The sequence below is a fragment of the Quercus robur genome, chromosome 5, assembly GCF_932294415.1.
Source record: "Quercus robur chromosome 5, dhQueRobu3.1, whole genome shotgun sequence".
In the NCBI taxonomy this organism is placed as follows: Eukaryota; Viridiplantae; Streptophyta; class Magnoliopsida; order Fagales; family Fagaceae; genus Quercus; species Quercus robur.
This window is the reverse complement of record NC_065538.1, coordinates 67142112-67163618: the sequence shown is the minus strand read 5'-3', so window position 1 is coordinate 67163618 and position 21507 is coordinate 67142112. Positions and strand designations below refer to the sequence as shown.

At 36.4% G+C, this 21507-nt stretch overlaps 2 protein-coding genes across 2 annotated transcripts; both read left to right on the top strand.

Annotated features, from left to right (window-relative positions):
* The first annotated feature begins 3641 nt into the window (after positions 1–3641).
* On the top strand, positions 3642–5234 carry LOC126728587 (tetrahydroberberine oxidase-like). The gene has a single exon (XM_050434386.1). It carries the CDS (start codon positions 3642–3644, stop codon positions 5232–5234), a length of 1593 nt encoding a protein of 530 aa, XP_050290343.1.
* Positions 5235–15926: 10692 nt separating this feature from the next.
* On the top strand, positions 15927–16421 carry LOC126728586 (uncharacterized). The gene has a single exon (XM_050434385.1). The coding sequence runs from the start codon at positions 15927–15929 to the stop codon at positions 16419–16421; it is 495 nt and encodes a 164-aa protein (XP_050290342.1).
* The last annotated feature ends 5086 nt before the right edge of the window (positions 16422–21507 follow it).

Sequence of the window (21507 nt, the reverse complement as noted above, 5' to 3'; positions counted from 1 at the left end):
TCTCTCTCTCTCAATTTGTATATAGAAGTTAGAATAGCAGATTGTTATAATTTTTCTTTACGAAATGAATATAGCAGCAAATTTGTTATATATTTTTGAGTTTGTCATAGATACACTTTTGCAAATGAGTTTGTTTAATTTTATATTTTTGTCTAATTTATTGGTCCATGTGATTTTTCTAGCAAAGATGGTTTTTCCTTTTTCGGTGGTTTTTATTGGCTTTATTTACACTAAGTTATGTTTGTATGCAATTTTGTTGATCAAATGTTTTGATGAAAGTGTATATACATTATACACTAGTGAAATTTCATAGTAGGTTTGTGTGATTGTGTTTGAAATTGTAATTTTAAGATGCATTTGCTTGATTTTAATTGCTCAAATTTATTTGTTCAAAATAAGTTCACAATGAAACTTTTTTCGGGTTAGTTTTATTACTTTTACTTAGACTAAGTGATATTACTTTTACTTAGACTAGTGATATTTGAATGCTAGTGAAATTTCATAGTGAGGTTGTTTTTGAAATTGTAATTTTCAAATAGGTTTACATGATTTTGATTACACAAATTTATGTCTTAAAGTAAATGTACCAAAATATTACCTTTTGGGTTACTGATATTGCTGGGTTCCTTAGTATAATGGTTAGAACTTAGAAGTCAAGTAGGCATGGTTGTAAGAAAATGTTTTATCTACTTGCTGCCCTCTATAGCACTCCAATATATAACATTAGTTACACATTATTACATTGGATATTAGCTTTAGGATGTTGATTATAATAAAAAGAATTTTGTATAATCATATACACATTCTTATACAGTGACTGCATACCTCTTCTTAAAGCTTGTGAAGTATGGAAAGATCCAAAACATAATGGAAAGAACCTAATCACCTTGCAAATGACAAAGGATATGAAAATGCAATTTATAGTTCTATTTAGAATTGGATTTGTAATTTTTTTTACAGCTACAACATGTGGTAACTTAACTCTTAATATTCTTAAGTTGTTTCGCCAAAAAGAAAAAATATAAAAAAGTTTGTCACAAAAGAGGAGTTCACGTAATGTTTTTTGCAAAATGGAATACCTATTCTGTAAGGCCATTATACTTGATAATTTGCAAAGCGTGGAACCACTCGCAACAATATTTGCATAGTATATTATTATAGTAAAATGAGAAAAGTTAATGGATGCTCTACGAGCATTAGTTTAAGAAATTTTTATGGGAAAAAACAATTAATTTTTTTGATGGTTTTTTATATTTCCCATAATAGTAGTATCAAAATTTTTCTAAAATTATTTATTAATAATTGCTCTAAATACACTCATTAGCATAACGCTAGTAACTTTTATAAATCGATCAAATAGATCACGAAAACCATCTTAAATGTGATCCTAAAAAATTGGGGAAGAAAAATAATGGATGGTCAAATTAATTTCTAAGGTCAGTTGTCATGCAAGTTGGGTTTTCCTACTTGACACTTTGCTTTTATTTTAGGCAAAAATACTATTTTAGTTTCTACATTTTAGGGTCACAGTCAATTTGGTCACGACATTTTGGTCATAGTCATTTTGGTCATTATTATTTTCAACTTTTTGTTAATTTGGTCTCTATCATTAACTTACTAATGGAAAATGCATACATGACAAACAGTATGCATATGTAGCACACATGTATGTGGCTAATAAAAAAAAAAAAATGCTATTAGATAAAAGCCATATCAACAAATTTGATCATAAAAAAGCCACCTCATAAATAGTGGTAGCTTTAGAAATTTTATTTAGAACAGTCATTAAGAAACTTAAATTAAAAAAACACACACATAGACACACACACACACACAAATACATAAAGTTTAAAACTTTTCTGCCACTAGTTTTTATTTTTTGAATTTGATGCTATCTACTATATATTTTTTAGTTTACACACCCAAGCAATCATTTATCTACTCACCTTCCATTTAATTACCAAATTTTTTCCTAAATAACTAATAATAAAAACAAAAAGAATCAACCTTTTTTTATGATATGTTCTAGCCAGTTTTTGTATTCTTTAAACCAATCAGGATTAAATCGATGCAACACTCCATGATATACATATAAATATTTTTTAAATGAAAATTATGGCTAAAAGTTTAACAAGAACCTCTTTGTAAATAATATACTCTTCTTATTTTATCTTGATCATTAGAAAGAAAATATGAGATATTTTCTTATATCCTAAGATTTGAAAGAAGATCATTCAAGTCAATACAAATTTGCTTAGAAGATGAATTTTGCAATACATGTGATTTCCTTAAAAGAAATTTGCCCATAATGGTAACAAAAGAATAAAGGATAAACCATTAGTTCGTTTAACTTAGGCATTCAACCATTACATTAATCATGTTCAATAAAGCATTCAAAAATTATTTTAGTGCATGTGTATATACAAAATGTATCACATAAATCTAACAAATTCAGTGAAAGACTAAAGTAAGCACTGATATACTAGCTATTTGAAAAATAGTGTCTTTTATTATTTAAAAATAGCGATTTTAAAATATGCCTTTTGAAAACACATTTCTAAAAATCATAGTTAAACATTTGCTAATTTTGTGGTTTGACAATTGAGCTATTGATCTAACATTGTTGTTTCAATACAAATTACTAAAATTAACCTTCAACAGATCTTTGAAGAGGTCAAATTTTATTTTTAAAGGGCTTAAATTTTTATTTAGGGTGTTCAAGGTTTTTATTTTTTTATTTTTTATGGTAGTCAAGTCTTTTTTTTCTTGGATGATCAACGGCCCATATTTGATTTAAAATTAAGTTTTATTTTATATAATTTTTTTTCAAGTGAAGGTGGTCATATGACCATCCTCACCAACACATAGAGTAGCCCCCTACTCATCAACATAAAATAAAAAATTGTGGGTCTCTTTCTCTCTCTATCTTTGTGGTAAAAATCCAATAAGAAGATGAAAATGAAGAAAATGATGACGTCATGACAAATCTCAATCCCAATCCTAAGAGTAATGCTAGGGACACATAATTTGTCATAACTTTGTGCCACAAATCATCACGTGGCGAGTTATGATTGACAAATGTGTGTCCCCACAAAGCTCACTATCACACTTTTTTTTATCACAACTTGCTATGTGGCGAGTTGTGGCAAATTATGTGTCCCTAGCATTACTCCAATCCTAATTCTCTCTCTCTCTCTCTCTCTCTCTCTCTCTCTCTCTCTCTCTCTCTCTCTCTCTCTCTCTCTCTCTCTCTCTCTCTCTCTCTCTCTCTCTCTCTCTCTCTCTCCAATGAGCTTGTTTGAATCAGTCTTAATTCCTTGGCTCCCAACAGCTAATCTAAGTTGACTAAATACAACTCTATCATTTTCAACAACTAAATGGTATTTTCGCCTTTATTTTATGAAAAATGAGAGGATCACTAGAAATCTTTATTTTGGAAATGCACTTCACGCTACTAAAATGCTATAAATAGAGTAATGCAATAATTACTATCTATTTTACAATATTTTTACAAAATGTTATTATGGCAAATTCTTACTGGTTTTCATCTAGAGCCACCATCAGCATCACTTTCTCTAGCATTTTATCTATAAATAAGGAAGCTCTCATCCAGTTTCAATAGCCAAGCACAAACAAATAAGATGAAGTTATCCGATTATTTATTTGTGTTTGCTCTATTTTTCTCATTTTTATTGTTAACTTCAGCTCATACTCATGAAGATTTTCTTCAGTGTTTGACCACCTATCATTCCGAAAAAGACAAACCAATTTCTAATATCATTTACACCCCATCCAACTCCTCATATTCATCTGCCTTGAATTCCTACGTCCGAAACACCAGATTCTCAACACCTTCCACCCCGAAACCCCGAGTCATTGTTACACCATTGGGTGTTTCACAAATTCAAGAAACACTTTATTGTGCCCAAAAACATAGAATCCAAGTAAGAGTTAGAAGTGGTGGACATGATTACGAGGGTCTTTCTTTTGTTTCTCCCGTACCATTTGTCATACTTGATATGATTAATCTTCGAAACATTTCTATTGATGTAGAAAACAACACTGCCTGGGTTCAATCCGGTGCAACCCTGGGTGAATTATACTATTGGATTGCTAATAAGAGTAGAACTCTTGGCTTTCCAGCTGGAGTTTGCCAAACAATAGGTGTTGGTGGACATTTCAGTGGGGGAGGGTATGGCACATTGTTGCGTAAATATGGCCTTGCTGCAGATAATGTTCTTGATGCACATTTGATAGATGTTAAGGGAAGATTCCTTGACAGAAAATCAATGGGAGAAGATCTGTTTTGGGCCATTCGAGGAGGAGGAGGGGCTAGCTTTGGAGTCATTGTTTCATGGAAAATCAAGCTGGTTCCTGTTCCAGCAAATGTGACTGTGTTCACAGTCAGAAAGGGCTTGGAACAAAATGCAACCAAAATTCTTCATCGGTGGCAGTATGTTGCACCCAATATTGATAGAGACCTCTTCATTCGTGTACTCTTAACAGGTTCAGGTTCTGTCCAATACGGGAATAGGTCGGTACATGCTTCGTTCAATTCCATTTACCTAGGAGGGAAGGATAAGCTCCTTCCGTTGATGCAAAAGGGCTTTCCTGAGCTTGGTTTGGTGAGTGAAGATTGTACAGAAATGAGCTGGATTCAATCTATCCTCTACTTTGCTGGATTCCAAAATGGACAATCCCTAGAAGTTTTGCTAAATAGGACTCTGACAGTAAACTCTTATAAAGCAAAATCCGATTACGTGAGGCAGCCCATTCCCGAGGCTGCGTTGGAAGGGATTTGGCCAAGATTTTTTAAGAAGGAGGCACAGTCATCTGTAATAATCCTGAATCCATATGGGGGGAGAATGAGTGAAATTTCGGAGTCTGCAACACCTTTCCCACATAGAGCTGGCGTCATCGGCAAAATCCAATACTTGGTGTATTGGTCAGAAGAAGGGACTGCGGCAACTAAAAAGCATGTAAGTTGGATGAGAAGGCTTTACGCTTATATGGCTCCCTACGTTTCAAATTCTCCAAGGGAAGCGTATATAAATTATAGAGACCTTGACATAGGTAAAAATAACAAAGGCCGCCGCACAAGTTTAAGACGGGCAAGCGTATGGGGTACTAAATATTTTAAGAACAACTTTGAAAGGTTGGTGTTTGTGAAGACTCTATTTGATCCGACTAATTTCTTTAGGAATGAACAAAGCATCCCGCCTCTTTCATTCTAGTGGATGAAGCGAAGTGATTTGGGATACTTTTTTTGCAATGATATATTGTTGTCTTGTTTCTTTTCTTCTGTTTTGTTTTTGAATGCCAAAGATTGTACTCACAATAAAGCTTAAACTTATAAAAAAAGAAAAAAAGAAAAAAAAAAGCTTTATTAAGTATAAATAAAGGCTCCGATGAGATAGTTAAGATCGATCCATAAGTCTCTTACATCTTATGATAAATTCATTCTCTATACATTGGTTTAAGTATGTATTATATTTTCATGTTGAGCATTTGGCTTGATGTGTCTTCATAGGTCTTGAGCACCTGCATGATAGTATGACAATATTCATTTTAATGATGTGTTAGTTTTGGGCTCCTCTACACTTATTGCAATTCAAAAAAAACTAGGATTAAACTAGTGCAAATTTTGCATTAGGAACTTATCTATTGATTCTCAAAGCAAGCTAATCAAGAAATGTCCAAATATCACTGTGCATCCTTAGCTTGATAGTTACTCCACAAATACAAATCCTTGTGGGGTGGATTGTGGGGCGGGGAGTGCTGAGAAGACAAGGGCTGAGGTTTCGGTGTAACGTCTTAAGTTCTAAAAATAAAAAATGAAAAAAAAAAATATCAGATTTTTTTAGATCCAGACATGCCTCACCTAACCCACTTATTTCCCACCACTCATTCTCACAATATCTCCCTCCCTCTTGGCAGGGCCATCTCTCCCTCTTCTTTAATTTGTTCTCTTTTCTTTTCATTTTACAAAAACACAAACAAACTATTGTGTAAATTGGGTGAAATGGTCTGTTAACACAAGGATAAAGAAGAGAGAAGAAAATATGACACAAGAAATTTACGTGGTTCGGCAATATGCCTACGTCCACGGGAGGTGACAGAATAAATTTCACTATAACTATGGAGATTGCAACAATGACTTGAAGATACTCTCACACAAACCCAAACCCCAAATACACCCTTGGTTCTCTCACATAAATAGAGAACACCCTATTGTATTTAGACAAAAGTTGCAAGACACTAACTTCCTACACTCTGGTGCACACACATAGAAAAAGTTCTAATTGCTATCTCCGTAGCTTACATGCATAGCTCTCATTTGCTCCACATCTATTTATAGCTAAACTTCAGCCGAAATATCACCAACATGAAACATATCAAGTCAACAAAAATGGCCAGTATTTATTGCCAATGGAGTCACACATTTCGGCTAGCATGTATTTGGTAACTTCAGGTGTAGTTCCTTGCCCTTTCTTGACAATTCATGAATGCCAATGGAGTCATACATTTTGGCCAAAAGGTGAAGTATGTATGCATGTCAATAATGCAAGACTTTTATCAACAAAGAAGTCAATAAATTTGGCCATGAGTCCATGCAACATTTAATGTAACTTCTTGCATTTCTTCACGTAAGAAATCATGCAACTTCCTGATGATTTGTTGGCTAATGTCAAGCCATCAATTTTGACAATTCAAGCCATTCCAACTCAAACACACACACGCACATGTGCGCGCACACACACACGCTCGCATGCGCACACACACACACACACAAACACTTGTGCACGCACTCCTCCCTCACACTCTCCCACTTGTACCCACTCCTCACCACCACCTCTACCATTCTTTTCCAACGAAGTTTACTAGAAAACTCCATAGGAAGATGCTAAGGCTCATTCATTTCTATTATTTGAGGTAAAACTTGATTTTTGGTAGGTGTTCACATTTTTGCTAGAGGTTCTTTTAATCTAAGCCTTGAAAGTGATATTTATGGGATTATGTGTATGGGCTTTAACTTGGTTGTTTTACTTCATGAGTGGGTCTATGGTTTTTACAAGTAGTGGCTATCTAAGGTTTGTTATGGTGGAAATTTAGGGGTTTTGGGGTTTTAACATGTGATAGTTGGTAAATCCAATTTTTCCATCACTACTGGGTTTATTTGGAGCTAGTTGAAGTTTTAAATTGCTTTTCTTGGAGGATATTGTGATTTCGGTTTCATGGGTCTCTCGATGATGTTATGTAAATCTTATGGAAGCTACTCATAAAGTGTTGAGATTTTAGTATTAGGAAGATGACCTTGAATGACTTAAGTTTATAAACTGGAGCTTATGCCTTGTATATTAAATTTTTGTGTAACTTTGGAAATGGGATACATTACTTGTGAGGTTAAAATATTTAGACTTGCCTATTTAATGGCAGATTTAGCGATTCCTATTTTGTAGCTAGATGCAATTTCTAGCTTTAAGCCCATCGTGATAGGTTTGCTTGGTGTTGTTTAGGTTCTAGTTAATCTACTTTGGAACTTGGGAAACTAGGCTTTTGTGGGTTGCAATGTAAGTTACTTCTTAATGGGATTTTTGAAGGTAATCATATTGCATAAAACATTGTAACCTTAGTATATCATTTATGAAAATGACATCATATTTGGTATTACATATGGGGAAATGCAAGAACTGTTGACATAATTATTTACCTTTTTATATTTTTATTAGTTAAAGTAAGTATACTTCTTTAAGAATAGTTTAAAATTACAAGCTAATGTTTTTTATTCTTTAACTTTTTTTTAGTTAAAATTATATCTGAATGTTATTTTTTAAAACTAATACTATAATATATCAATGTTACTTGTTAATAATGGAAAACTCATAATAATAATAATAATAATAATAATAATAAATAGTAATAAGTACACAAAAGTCTTTCACACTTGAATTCTAGCAGATATTAAAATTTGAAATTTTAAAGGTTCATGTGTTCGGTTAGAGAAAGGCAAACAAAACGAAACAAAGGCATTTAATAAAAGTTAAAAAGGAAACAGAAGGCAAAAAATTTTGGGGCTCTAGGCGAAAAATAGAAGAAAGAATAAGACGATGAAGAATAATAAGAAGAATGGTCGATCATCAACATGGGGTTAAGGTCGGTGAAATGGTGGCGGTGACAACAACTATCCTGATATCAATTTTCACTGCTATTTTTGTTTTATGTGTTTTCTTTCTTACCAATTGATTTCTTTTTTTGGTTGAAACACCCGATTTTTGCTTGTATGATTGGTACATAACTAGTATGGCTGGTATTTAAACCAGCGCGAAATACTAGTGTATCTGTATCGGTTTGAGCTTCGTTGTGACAAATACTGGCCGTACCGGTTGGTACGGTACAATATTGACTCCCTTGTTGCATATACATTAATCTGTGAGCTTTAATGTTAATTGGCCTTTGTGTTATGACACTGGTGGTTACCCCTTCTGTGTAACGTTAGCCCCATTTGGATAGGGATGTTTGCGTCTGCATCTGGAGTAAAGTTACGTTTTTGGCTTTTTTTTTTTTTAAACCAGCGTGTTATACACTGTTCATTGGCCATGAACAGTGTATTTAGGCCAATGAACAATGCTGGATAATAATAAACAGTAAAAAAAATTATTTCTTATTGTTTTCAATTTTCAGTTTTTAGCAAAATAAGCAATATTCAAACACACACGTTGTTTGTGTGACATGGGATTACCTCGTCTATATGACGACATCTATGTGATGACCTACCTTTGTGATGACCTCCATCTATGTGACGACTTTGCTTGTGTGACAACCTTGTTATGTGGCCTTGGATGGGTTTCCTGGTTTGAAATGATTTTGCACATTATTATGCTCACAGTGATATTATGTAGATTCATGGTGGTTATTTTAAGAAGTTTTGAGTTGCATCATTCTAATCATTCTTGTCAAATTATAAATAAGCATGATTTTGCGGCTTTTAGTTGTAAATTCCCAAATTATGCATATTTTGTAAACTATTCTTCATTATGAAACTTACATTTCTCCCACTCTTATTAATTATGCTACTTAGTGTGCGTTTTGCTCTAAATTAAAAAGCTAGCTTATTTTACTATTAAGCTTATTTTTGTTATTCTTCATAGGCCCCACTATACTTTTTGATACTATTCATGAGTCCTACTATACTATTTCAGATAACTTTTATCTTTATCTATAGTACTTTTAGCAAATAGTTTTTAGTTTTAGCAAAATAAATGAATCTTAAACAGACCCTTACTGGGTTCTATCTCATCCCATTCTTTCACTAAACTTTTTTAGTGTAAGTAGCCATCTTTTTGTGACAAGTTTTTGTGGCTAACAATAATTATACAACTTTTGATGGAGGTTGGACTTTTGAGTGGTGATCCTTAGATGCGTACATCCCAAAGGAGACTTGATTCATTCTTTGTAACTAATAGTGGTGATGGGACAAGTTATTAATGCGTAATAATTATATTTAGGCCTCCATTCTTTTGTGGCTAGTAGTCCTTATCATTATTCGTAGAGCTCTAACTTATTTTGAAAGTGACCTCTATCGAAATTTCTATGAAAATTTATTGTTGTTGGTGGGAATTTTTTGGAATGAATTGCCAAAAAAATTTACAGGTGCACTGGGTTATAGTTTTCTCATGCTTTAGACCTTTTTCGGATATGGGGTGTGACGTTAAGTCTCCTAGAGAAAACTTCACACACATATACATTTAGATTAGATTAGAGTATAATTCTATTTCCAAGAAAAAAAAGAAGGTCCAAATATGAGTTTTTGAAGGGGCAAAATATTAGTTTATAAATTAACAGCATGTTATTCAGATGGGTGCTCCATAAAATAAGCAATCTAATTAAAAGCCAAGTTGGGTTTACTTATTTATTGGCGTAAATCCACTATCAATTCTTAAAATTTAGCCTACGAATGATTAGTCCCTAAAATTAAAAATGTTCATTTTCAATCTCTTTAATGACATGGCCACATTACACATGGTTGACTGCTCACTAGTTTATGGCCAAGTTCCACATAAATACAGCTGGTTGATGCCAGATAATTAAAATAAACATATTTATAATTAGTGTAGATTAACATTAACAACTTCTCTTAAATATATAGAATGGCGTTTCAAAAGAATCAAAACTACTTACCGTTTTCTAGAAAACAGTACATTTAATTTCATATATATGGGAACAACATTTCCTATACAATTCTCCTATGAGGGTAAAAAAAAAAAAAAAAAAAAAAGAGTAGCTTCCCTTTTCTATACTACTAGTCACTAACCTGTTTGACGCACGGGAAAGCTATTGAATGCAAGATTTTTATCTTTATTTTTATATTTTTCTATTGGTGAATGATTAGTCCCTAAAATTAAAAATGTTCATTTTCAATCTCTTTAATAACATGGCCACAGTACACATGGTTGACTGCTCACTAGTTAATGGCCAAATTCCAGATAAATACAGCTGGTTGATGCCAGATAATTAAAATAAACATATTTATAATAAGTGTAGATTATCATTAACAACTTATCTTAAATATATAGAATGGCGTTTCAAAAGAATCAAAACTACTTACCGTTTTCTAGAAAAAAAGTACATTTAATTTCATATATATGGGAACAACATTTCCTATACAATTCTGCTATGAGGAAAAATCTCATGTTTTTATTTTCTCTACCACGCCGCTCTCTCTAGAGACCGTGGTACGTAGAACTTAGGTTATCTTCCTCGGAATGATATTTTCCTCCCTCTGTTAACACTGTTAACAGTAGGGCTTGCTGGTTTTTTTATTCCTGGGATCTGGGAAACACTCTTTTCTCTCTCTTTTCTCTTCAAAGCACTCAAAACATATCCGATATGGAAGATATTATTAACGAATGGGAAAAACTATCCCTAACTGCTGAGGAAGGGACCAAACTCAGTCTAACAAAATCAAAGAATCTGAAGCGTAAGGAGTATGTTCTAGCAGCAAAGTTCCTGACCAGATGTGCCATCAACGTGGACGTCATTGGACGAACCTTTAAACCACTGTGGAGAGCCCGAAACGAATTCAAGATCAGGGAAGTGGACAACCATGTTCTATTTTTTATATTTGAGTTGGAATCTGATGCTGAAAGAGTTCTAGCGCAGCAGCCATGGTTCTTTGACAAGCACTTAGTGCTATTCCAGCGCTACGATTATAAGACTCCAGCAAAAAACCTGCGTTTCACAAAGGTTAATTTTTGGGTGCAAATACATGGATTACCGATGAGACTACTGGACCCAGAGACAGCAATAGAATTGGGCGAATCCATTGGAGCAGTGACAAAGACGGAAAACACAAAAGAGTTGGTGGGAAATGATTTTGTCCGTGTTAAGGTGGAGATCGATATCTCAAAACCGCTATGTCGAGGTCGTAAGATAGATATAGGAGAAGACAATGATCGGTGGGTGTTCTTCAAATATGAAAAGCTCCCTAATTTTTGTTACTGGTGTGGTCTGGTGTCCCATGATGAGAAGGATTGTGAAAAATGGCTCACGGGTAGAGGTTCCGAATCATTGGGAGTGCAGGGTTATGGTGCATGGCTCAGGGCGGCTCCTCACAACCCAGGAAAGTCAGCCTTTACAACGGTTCCAGGAATGGGTGATGGGCTTGGGGGTTCAAAGGCCAACAATCTCATGGAGAAAACAGAGAAGTCAGGGAAGCAGCCACTGGCGGAGACTCAAAACACCGATCGGACTCAGGCCTTCACAGAGCCACAAATGAACGTTGACCCCCAACATATTTCAAATATGGAAATGGCGGACAAAAGGGATGTCTCTCAGCAGATTCTACGCAAGAATTCCTCCCAGAATATTCAGGTAATTAATGACATTCCTATTATATTTCCGTCTCCCCATCCAAAAGATTTTGAAGACCAACTTGAAGAGATTGATACGGCTCTAAATAAGTTTGAATCCCATGATTATAGCACACCAAATATGACAACTGGCTGCTCCATAGTGACAGCCCCTAGCGGAGAAAATTTAGGAGGTAAGGTGAATAGGGGGGTCAGTGGGGAAATTCAGAATGTGGTACACGTGGAAAATCAACCCTTGACTAATATATTTGATACAGTTGAACTCAGAAAATGGAAGAAGTTGGCACATAATAATCATAAGACAGAAGCAGACACACAACTCCCAATAGCAGTAAAACGAGGAAGGGAAGAAGATGAGGAAATCCAACTCGAGTTACCTTACAAAAAACATCAGGTTTCAAGAGTGGATGGGCAGGACATTTCAATGGCGGAGGCTGTTCAACAGCCCCGCCAAGCACCATGAGTATTATTGTATGGAACTGCCGTGGGCTTGGGAACTTGCAGACAGTGAAGGAGCTTGAAGTGATGATTCGGGCTAAAGATCCCTCCGTCGTGTTTTTAGCCGAAACATGGGCGGATGAAGCTAGGCTAAAAGAGATTAAATGTAAGATAGAATTTGACAATTTATTTTTTGTGGAAAGAAATAATAGAGGGGGTGGCCTTGCTCTATATTGGAGGAATTCTATTGATGTACATGTAGACACATTTTCCAGGAACCATATTGATTCTATCATTAATAAAGGAAAGGAGGATGAATGGCGCTTCACAGGTTTCTATGGAGAGCCAGTAACCCATAAACGTTTTGAGTCATGGAATAAGCTCCGGAAACTTCAGAAAAAATTTAATCTCCCTTGGTTGTGTGCTGGGGATTTTAATGAAATTTTAGGGAGCTCCGAGAAGCTTGGAGGAAGTAATAGAAACCAAGCACAGATGCAGCTTTTTCGAGATGTGGTGGATGAATGTGGTTTTATTGACCTTGGATTTTTAGGTCATCGGTTTACATGGTAGAAGCACTTCAACACAGGTCAATCTATATGGGAGCGACTTGATCGGGCTTTTGCTACTAACGATTGGTTGTTAAGATTTGCAGGTACAAAGGTCCAACATTTAACCGCAGACTCATCGGACCACAGTCCACTCTGGATTAATACCATGGGACTTGACCTTCACACAGCACCAAAACTCTTCAGATTTGAAGAAATGTGGCTGTCCGACCGGGGGTGCTCTGAAATAGTTGAGGCAATTTGGGATGGTAGAGGCATGGAGGATCCAACACTTAGAACTGTGCACAAGATAGAGAAGTGTGGAAAGGAGTTGCTGAAATGGAACAAGGAACACTTCGGCAATGTCCAAGCTTTGCTGAAACAGAGAAGAAAGGAATTGATTCATGCAGAGAAGGTGGCCATGCAGACTGGTCAAAATTTTCGGCTCCTTGAGTTGAAAAAGGAGATAGAAAGTTTGGTGGACAAAGAACAAAGAATGTGGCTTCAAAGGTCCAAAGTGTTATGGGCCTCCCAAGGTGATCGAAATTCCAAATTCTTTCACTGTAGGGCCACCCAACAAAGAAGAAAAAATGCAATCCTAAAGCTACGGACCTCAACTGGGCAATGGAGTACTTGTAGTGAGGAAATAGCCGAGATGTTGGTGTCCTATTTCCAAGGACTTTTCACTTCAGCCGAAGGCCTAATGAGTGAGGAAGCCACCAATTCTATCCAAAAGGTGATTAGTGCTGACATGAACCACCAATTATCTTCAGACTTCACAGATTGGGAGGTACACAAGGCTATCAATGAAATGGCCCCACTAAAAGCCCCTGGACCCGATGGCATGCCGCCATTATTCTACCAGCACTTTTGGAATACTCTTGGTAATGATGTATCACAATCTATTTCGCATTTTCTTAATTCCGCTACTTTACCTGAACATCTTAATCACACTTTTATTTCCCTCATTCCAAAAAATAAATCCCCTGAGCATGCTTCAGATTTTAGACCCATTAGCCTTTGCAATGTGCTCTACAAGATTTTCTCAAAAGTCTTGGCGAATAGACTCAAAAAAATTTTACCAAATATTATTACTGAAAATCAGAGTGCTTTTACTAAAAGTAGACTTATTTCTGATAATATTTTGGTTGCTTTTGAGTCTCTCCATAGCATGCAAAAACATTGTGGAAAGGAGAATTACATGGCTATTAAATTAGACATGAGTAAAGCCTATGATAGGGTGGAGTGGCCCTACCTGGAATCTGTGATGAGAAGGCTGGGTTTCACTGAAAAATGGATCAACCTGATGATGTTATGTGTCAAGACAATGTCCTACTCTATTCTTGTGAATGGGGAACCTAAAGGGTGGGTTAAACCTTCCAGGGGGATACGACAAGGAGATCCACTTTCACCATTCCTCTTCCTGTTGTGTACGGAGGGTTTACATGGCCTCATTACCAAGGCAGCTGCACAAGGTGACATTAAGGGTTATTCTCTTTGTAGAAACAGCCCTAGACTAACCCATCTCCTTTTTGCAGATGATAGTCTATTGTTTTGCAGGGCCACAATTCAGGAATGCCAGCAGATCATGAATATCCTTGAAGTATATGGCAAATGCTCGGGTCAACAAATCAACAAAAATAAAACCACCATCTTTTTTAGCAAGTCCACCTCTGAAGAAACTAAAGTTCAAATCAAAACTTCACTGGACGTACCTGAGATAGTGCAATATGAGAAGTATTTGGGGCTGCCATCACTAATTGGGAGACATAAGAAAGCTAGCTTTAACTTCATAAAAGAAAGGGTGTGGAGAAAACTTCAGGGGTGGAAGGAGAAGCTATTGTCTCAGGCAGGAAAGGAGATCCTTATCAAGGTAGTGGTTTAGGCGATACCGACCTATACAATGAGTTGTTTCAAACTCCCATTGGAACTTTGTGCAGATATCGAGAGCCTCACTAGAAAGTTTTGGTGGGGGCAAAAAGGAGATAGAAGGAAAGTTCATTGGGTGAAGTGGGACACTCTCTGTAAACCGAAGATAGAGGGGGGCATGGGCTTCAAAGACCTAGCTAATTTCAATGATGCACTCTTGGCAAAGCAAGCATGGAGGTTATTACACCAAAAAGATTCTTTATTCTATAGAATCTTCAAAGCGAGGTTCTTTCCCCATTGTTCCATCCTAGAAGCTCCTAACTCGAATAATGGTTCCTATGCATGGAGAAGTATTCTAAAAGGAAGAGACTTGTTGCTAAAGGGGGTCAGATGGAGGGTGGGATGTGGAGAAGACATAAGTGTGTGGAATGATGCATGGTTGCCATCACCAACACAGATTCGGGTCAACTCACAAGTTGTACAAGGCTTTGAAGACATGAAAGTATCAGAACTCATTGATCCGGTCACTCATAAATGGGACCAGAATCTATTGCATGGACTCTTTACTCCTCACGAGGCAGAGCTCATTGCAAGCATCCCTCTGTGTCTGACTAAAGTGAAAGATGTAGTGGTTTGGCCCTTTACTCCTTCAGGTTGCTACACTGTGAAGTCTGGTTCGAAGTTCTTAGCTGCGGAGCAAACTAGAAACCAACAGCAAAGTCCTAATCCTAATGATAACGGGTTGTGGAAGATGATCTGGGGTCTTTCGATGCCACCCAAGGTACGTAATTTCCTATGGAGGGTTTGCCAAAACGCCCTTCCGACCAAGTACAACCTCAAATGGCGGCACATACTGACGGAGGATACTTGTGAACTATGTAAGGGGGAAGTGGAAGACATATACCATGCACTATGGGGTTGTAACCAGCTATCACAGGTGTGGGACTCAATCCCTTCTTTTGTTTTTAGACACTCAAAATCCTTCCCCTTTATCCGAGAAGTGCTGAAGTTCATGCATGAAGAACAGAAAAATGTTGAGTTAATGGCTTCGATTATGTGGACCATTTGGCACCGCAGGAACCAAGTTCGAACATCAACAATGGATTACCCATTGACGCAAGTGATCCATGCAACTACTCAGGCTCTCGCCACATTCCAAGACTCTGTTTCTGGCACCCCAAAATAGAGCTGACACAGCACACAAATGCAGAGCAGGTGGTCCCCTCCTCCGACGGGAATGATCAAGGTTAATTTCGACGGGGCCTTATTCAGGGATATAAGGAAAGTTGGTATCAGAGTGGTAGTTCGAGACAGTAACAGGAAAGCCATAGCCACTCTGTCCGAACAAGCTAGTCTTCCCTTTTCTTCGGAGATAGCAGAAGCAATGGCTGCAGCCAGAGCAGTATCTTTCGTACAAGGGCTTGGCTTTACTTCATTCATTTTGGAAGGAGATTCAGATAACGTAATAAATACCCTGAAGTTGGAAGAGATTTCCTTGTCAACCTATGGTCACATACTTAGCTCTGCAAAATCACTATTGGTAGATAGAAGTTGTGTATCTTTTTCCCATGTTCGCCATTCTGGAAACATTGTAGCGCATAAACTAGCTAAACATGCTAGACATGTTAGAGGTTTTTCGGTGTGGACTGAGAATGCTCCTCCACATCCGGATTATGTATTTCTAACCGATCACGGTTAATTATTCTCAATAAAGATGATGTCTTCTTTCTCAAAAAAAAAAAAAAATCTGCTATGAGGGTAAAAAAAAAAAAAAAAAAAAAAAGATTAGCTTCCCTTTTCTATACTACTAGTCACTAACCTGTTTGACACACGGGAAAGCTATTGAATGCAAGATTTTTATTTTTATTTTTATATTTTTCTATTGGTTCATCTCCTAACCTTACCCCACAACTGAAGCAGCCTAAAAATTATCAATGTACCAACACCTTGATCGGTCTCAATGCCACAATCTACTAATACAGCAGAAGCCACTAATACACCAACTTTGATATTTAATGATTTTTTATAAATTAATCTGATTCTTCATGTTCCAAGCCAAGCATACCTGATTCTACACCCATTTAATATCACAAAACAAATGTGATTTTCCTTAAACCAGCAAATTTCAGATTGCAATTGCAGCAACCTTAGCTTATAACTCTAGTAAAACTCTATGCTTCCCTCAATACCGTAACCAGTAACATTAAAATCTACCTATTTTCTTCTCCATACCTGAACCTACAATAGGATATTGACCCAAAATACTTGCTGCAAAATCTCTAAAAAGTCTTGTAACTTAAGAACAAAATCACTATAACAACATATAAAGTTTCATATAGAAGTATTTAAGACATATACATTTGGCTTACTCATTCTCTTTTGAACAATTAAGGATACCTTATGACAACAATTTTTCTGCTTGCACAAAGGAAAAGAACAAAATGATCTGAAACTTATATCCAGGAGATGCATAGACATATTGCCACGTGGAAAATAAAATGATTAGTATGAACTTATGAATTTCAACGATCTAATTCTTACATGATAAAACCATTTTTTTTTAGGTTCATAGCTTGAAAATAAGTCATTGAAAAATGAAATACCTATTCTCTATCAAGACTGAAAACGATTTTTTTTTTCTTTTATTTGGTAGGGAAACACTTTTGTACATATAATGCAGTGCCTACATAGTTCAAATTTGCAAGATACCACTAAAGGAGGTTAATGCCTTAGTTAATGAAATTTGCAATTTTTCTAATAAATAAGCTTGCTACTTGTCCCTTGTTCATATATCATGCACGTGATCTGATAGGCCAAAAACAAATTGACCCCTTGTGATAAATTAACCAATTAATTTAGCTAAGTGAATTAATTAAGTTAATTAACATGCAAAAGCGTGGTAGTACAAACAAATTATCAATAAACTAAGTATACAGCGGAAAATAAGTTTGACATGGTGATTTGTTTACAAATAGGGAAAACCAACATGGCAAAAACTCAACCGGATGACTTTCAGGTCACCACTCTCGAAATTCCACTATTATCACAACAAACGATTACAAGTAATGGAATCCTAGTACCTTATACCAACCTACAGTTGAACCCTTACTCCAATACCCAATTGGACTTATTCTGTAATGACAATTTCTCCTTTTGATGCCCAGCTCCCAAGTACGTGACTAACCAATTGCGCGGATTCCAATACGCGACTTCAATCACCAACTAGAGAAGGTTGTTGGCTGCAAAGTTCTTTAGTTCATCCCAACGATGAAGATCAAGAAGATGCTTGGTCACAAAACCTTACAGTGCACAGACACAGCAACTTCTTCAAGAACGATGAACTAGGGCAAATTCTGTCTTCGGTCACAATTTGCTTGAACAAACTTTTGCTTGAACAAACTTTTGCTCAACACTTGTGCAACTTGTGAACACTTTGACGGCCCTTAAAATAATCCTTTTATATGTCTAGAGTTGTGAAAAAAGAAAGTCCAAACACGTAAAACCAGATTGGAGTCAAAACAGAACTGGAATTCTGTTTTTCATAAAGCTCGACAGATACCTGTCTGTCGAGATGCTGTCGAATAGCTATTGAGCCACGGGACTTAAATAGCTTCTTAAGCTCGATGGATAGCTAGCTGTCGAGCTAACTGCCGAGCTTTAATGATAGGCACTTCTTCAGCTTGTTTCTTGGACAGACTTGCATGTCTTCAACACTTGATCTTGAAACATAGTTTTTTGAAGTATTAAACACATCCTAGATCTACCGAAATAGTGACATATGTTCCTAACAAGTGAATCACATATGTCCTAGCATGATCAATTATTAAACCTGTCCTTGATCACATTTTAATGGTAGTATATCTCTCTGAACAGCATATTATGCACATTTTCTTGACTTGAATTTCTATAGTAACAATTGATGGCTTTTAAGCAAATGCAATTATTCACTTCAAGTCTTCAAAAGGCACCTATCTACCAGTAGAGAACCCTAACAATCAAGTAACAAAAATTGATAGTTAGTGGACCCCATTCTGCACATAGCAGAAATCCACATTCTAAGTAACAATTTTCATAAATAAAAACTATAAAACAAAAATACACAAATTAATGATGCAGCTTAGTGACTCGTGGGCCATCATATAGTTCATGCTAGTTCATCTATTCGATTATCCCAACACACATACATCAATTGCTCTTGGAGGACTTTTGTTGAACATCTAGCAAATATATCCAATAATAAATCTTTAACTAGCTCCAAGACAAACAATATATATCTTCAACTAGCTCCAAATCAACCCAATAGTAATGGCAAAAAATTGATTTACCAACTATCACATGATATAACTCATAATCCCTAAATTTCCACCATAAATAAACCTTAGATAGCCGCCATTTGTAAAACCATGAACTCACTCATCAAATAAATCCACCAAATCAAAAACCCACACATATAAACACATGAATATCACTTTCTAAGCTTAGATTAAAAGAACCTCAAGCAAAAGTATAAAATCCATCAAAAGATTAGGAGTTTTTACCTCAAATAATAGAGATGAGTGAGCCTTAACTTTTTTTCCTATGGAGTTTTCTGATAAACCTTGCTAGAAAAATGGTGAAGATGGCAGTGAGATGAGCACCGGTGAGAGTGAGAAAGAGAGAGGTAGAGAGTTGTTAGGACATATGTGATTCACTTGTTAGGAACATATGTCACTATTTTATGTAATTGGCTAATCCTTTGATAAAATGCACTTTACTTGTATTTGGGTAAATCTAGGATGTGTTTAATACTTCAAGAAACTTTATTTTAAGATCAAGTGTTGAACTCATGCAAGTCTGTCCAAGATGCAAGCTGAAAAGTGCAAGTTCATTAAAGCTCGACAACTAGTATCTATCGAGCTTGAAGAGCTGTTCCATCCCTATGGCTTGATAGTTGCTCGACAGATGGCTTTCTATCAAGGTTTATGAAAAACAGAATTTCAGTTTTGTTTTGACTCTAATCAGTGATTATGTGTTTGAGCCTTCTTTTCTCACAAATCTAGACATATAAAAGGATTATTTTAAGGGCCGTCAAAGGTGACACAAGTTGCACAAGTGTTGAGCAAAGTTTGTTCAAACAAATTGTGATCGAAGAAAAAATTTGCCCTAGTTTATCATTCTTGTGTAGAAGTTGTATTTGTGCACCTTAGGGTTTTATGACCTAGCATCTTCTGGATCTTCATCGTGGATGAATTGAAGAACTTTGTAGCCAACAACCTTCTCTAGTTGATGATTGAAGTCGCGTACTGGGATTCACACAATTGGTTAGTCACGTACTGAAAGCCATACATAAAAAATAGAAATTGTCACTACAGAATAAGTTCAATTAGGTATTGGGGTAAGGTTTCAACTGTAGGTTGGTACAAGATACTGTAGGGGCCTTTTTTGTGTATTGCGTTGGGCTGGGCTACCTCCTGCGGTAATGGGCCCGAATGTTTCTGAGTAAGGGAGTTAAGACCGGTTCAACTGTAACTCAACTTCGGCCGGCTTGTGCACAAACTATGCCTTGTCTGCCAGGAGTATGCTTACGGCAAGCAGAACTATTTCAGATAAGTTACGACAGACAGATATAATAATAATAACAAAACATAGTACTCTGACTATTTAATGAAAAATGGCCAAGTAATCCCTATTTATAAAACATAATTACAGTCGTAACAATGTCATTTACAAATAAAATAAAGGAGAAAGAAAGTAATATGAACTAATCAAGAATGGGCATAAAGTCAAATTTAAGTTTGGTCTGCAGAAGCAAAACCAAAGAGGGGAGTATGCCTCCTCTCAATGCAAATAATCTCCTAGGAAAAGATTCTGCCATGGGGATTAATAGTTTTGAGGGAGTTGGACTTGAATGGGTAATATCCAAAAGGAATCCTTGTTATGTTTTGGAAGAGAGCAGGATTTGAAGGGGGAGAGAGGGAAATCGACCTACTGGTGCATGCCCATTGTATCATCTTTCTTTTTTCCTCTATTTTCTCTCTTATCCTTTTCTTTTCTTTCTCTTGTTTTCTTTTACTCTGCTTTCTTTTACTCCATAACATCCTCTGTTTTTTCGATCCTTTTTTAGGGCACGACAAGGGTCCTTTTATAGTGCCTGTCGTGACCAGTTTTTTATCACTTTGCCCTTTAACCGCTTTTGTCTAGTCTGGGCGTACTTGCCGACCACCAAAGGGTTCGTCTGTGTGCCATTCACCCTTGCTAGACAAAGGCAGGTTTGTTTCATTTGTCAGTCCACCGTAGCACTTTTACCTGCCACGGCATAAATGCTTTCTCTTTTTCCCTCAAGGCATGCACCTATCGGTTCCCCCCTCAACCTTGCCTCTTTTGGGTGGTTTGTCATCCCAGCAAGATGTACCTTCCAAAAGGGCTTGGGCTAGAGCCACAAAATAGGTCTTTTCCCCTCTCTTCACCACCAAACCATACCCCCTTTACCTTTTACCTTTGGCCCATGACCCCACCACATCCCATATTGGCTGGGTACAGGTTGGTGGTGCCTGGGCCTTGCGCGTGCTTTCCTTTCCTTTCAGATATGTCTAAAAATTTACCTGCTGCTTATGCATTTGCCGTGATCTGGAGGCTCGCCGTCCATGTTTTTTGACCCCTTATGTGGGATTTTCTTTGTTTTCCTGCTCCATTCAAGAGCTGGACTTTGTCTGATGATGGACCTTACATTTCTTCAGTTCACTCCTTGGTTTTCTTTATTTCTTGCAATGTTGTACTGTTATTCCTATCGTAATAACATAATCCTA

Coding starts and splice junctions, on each gene's coding strand:
- LOC126728587 (XM_050434386.1), top strand. CDS start 3,642: ATGAAGTTATCCGATTATTTATTTGTGTTTGCTCTATTTTTCTCATTT.
- LOC126728586 (XM_050434385.1), top strand. CDS start 15,927: ATGCAGAGCAGGTGGTCCCCTCCTCCGACGGGAATGATCAAGGTTAAT.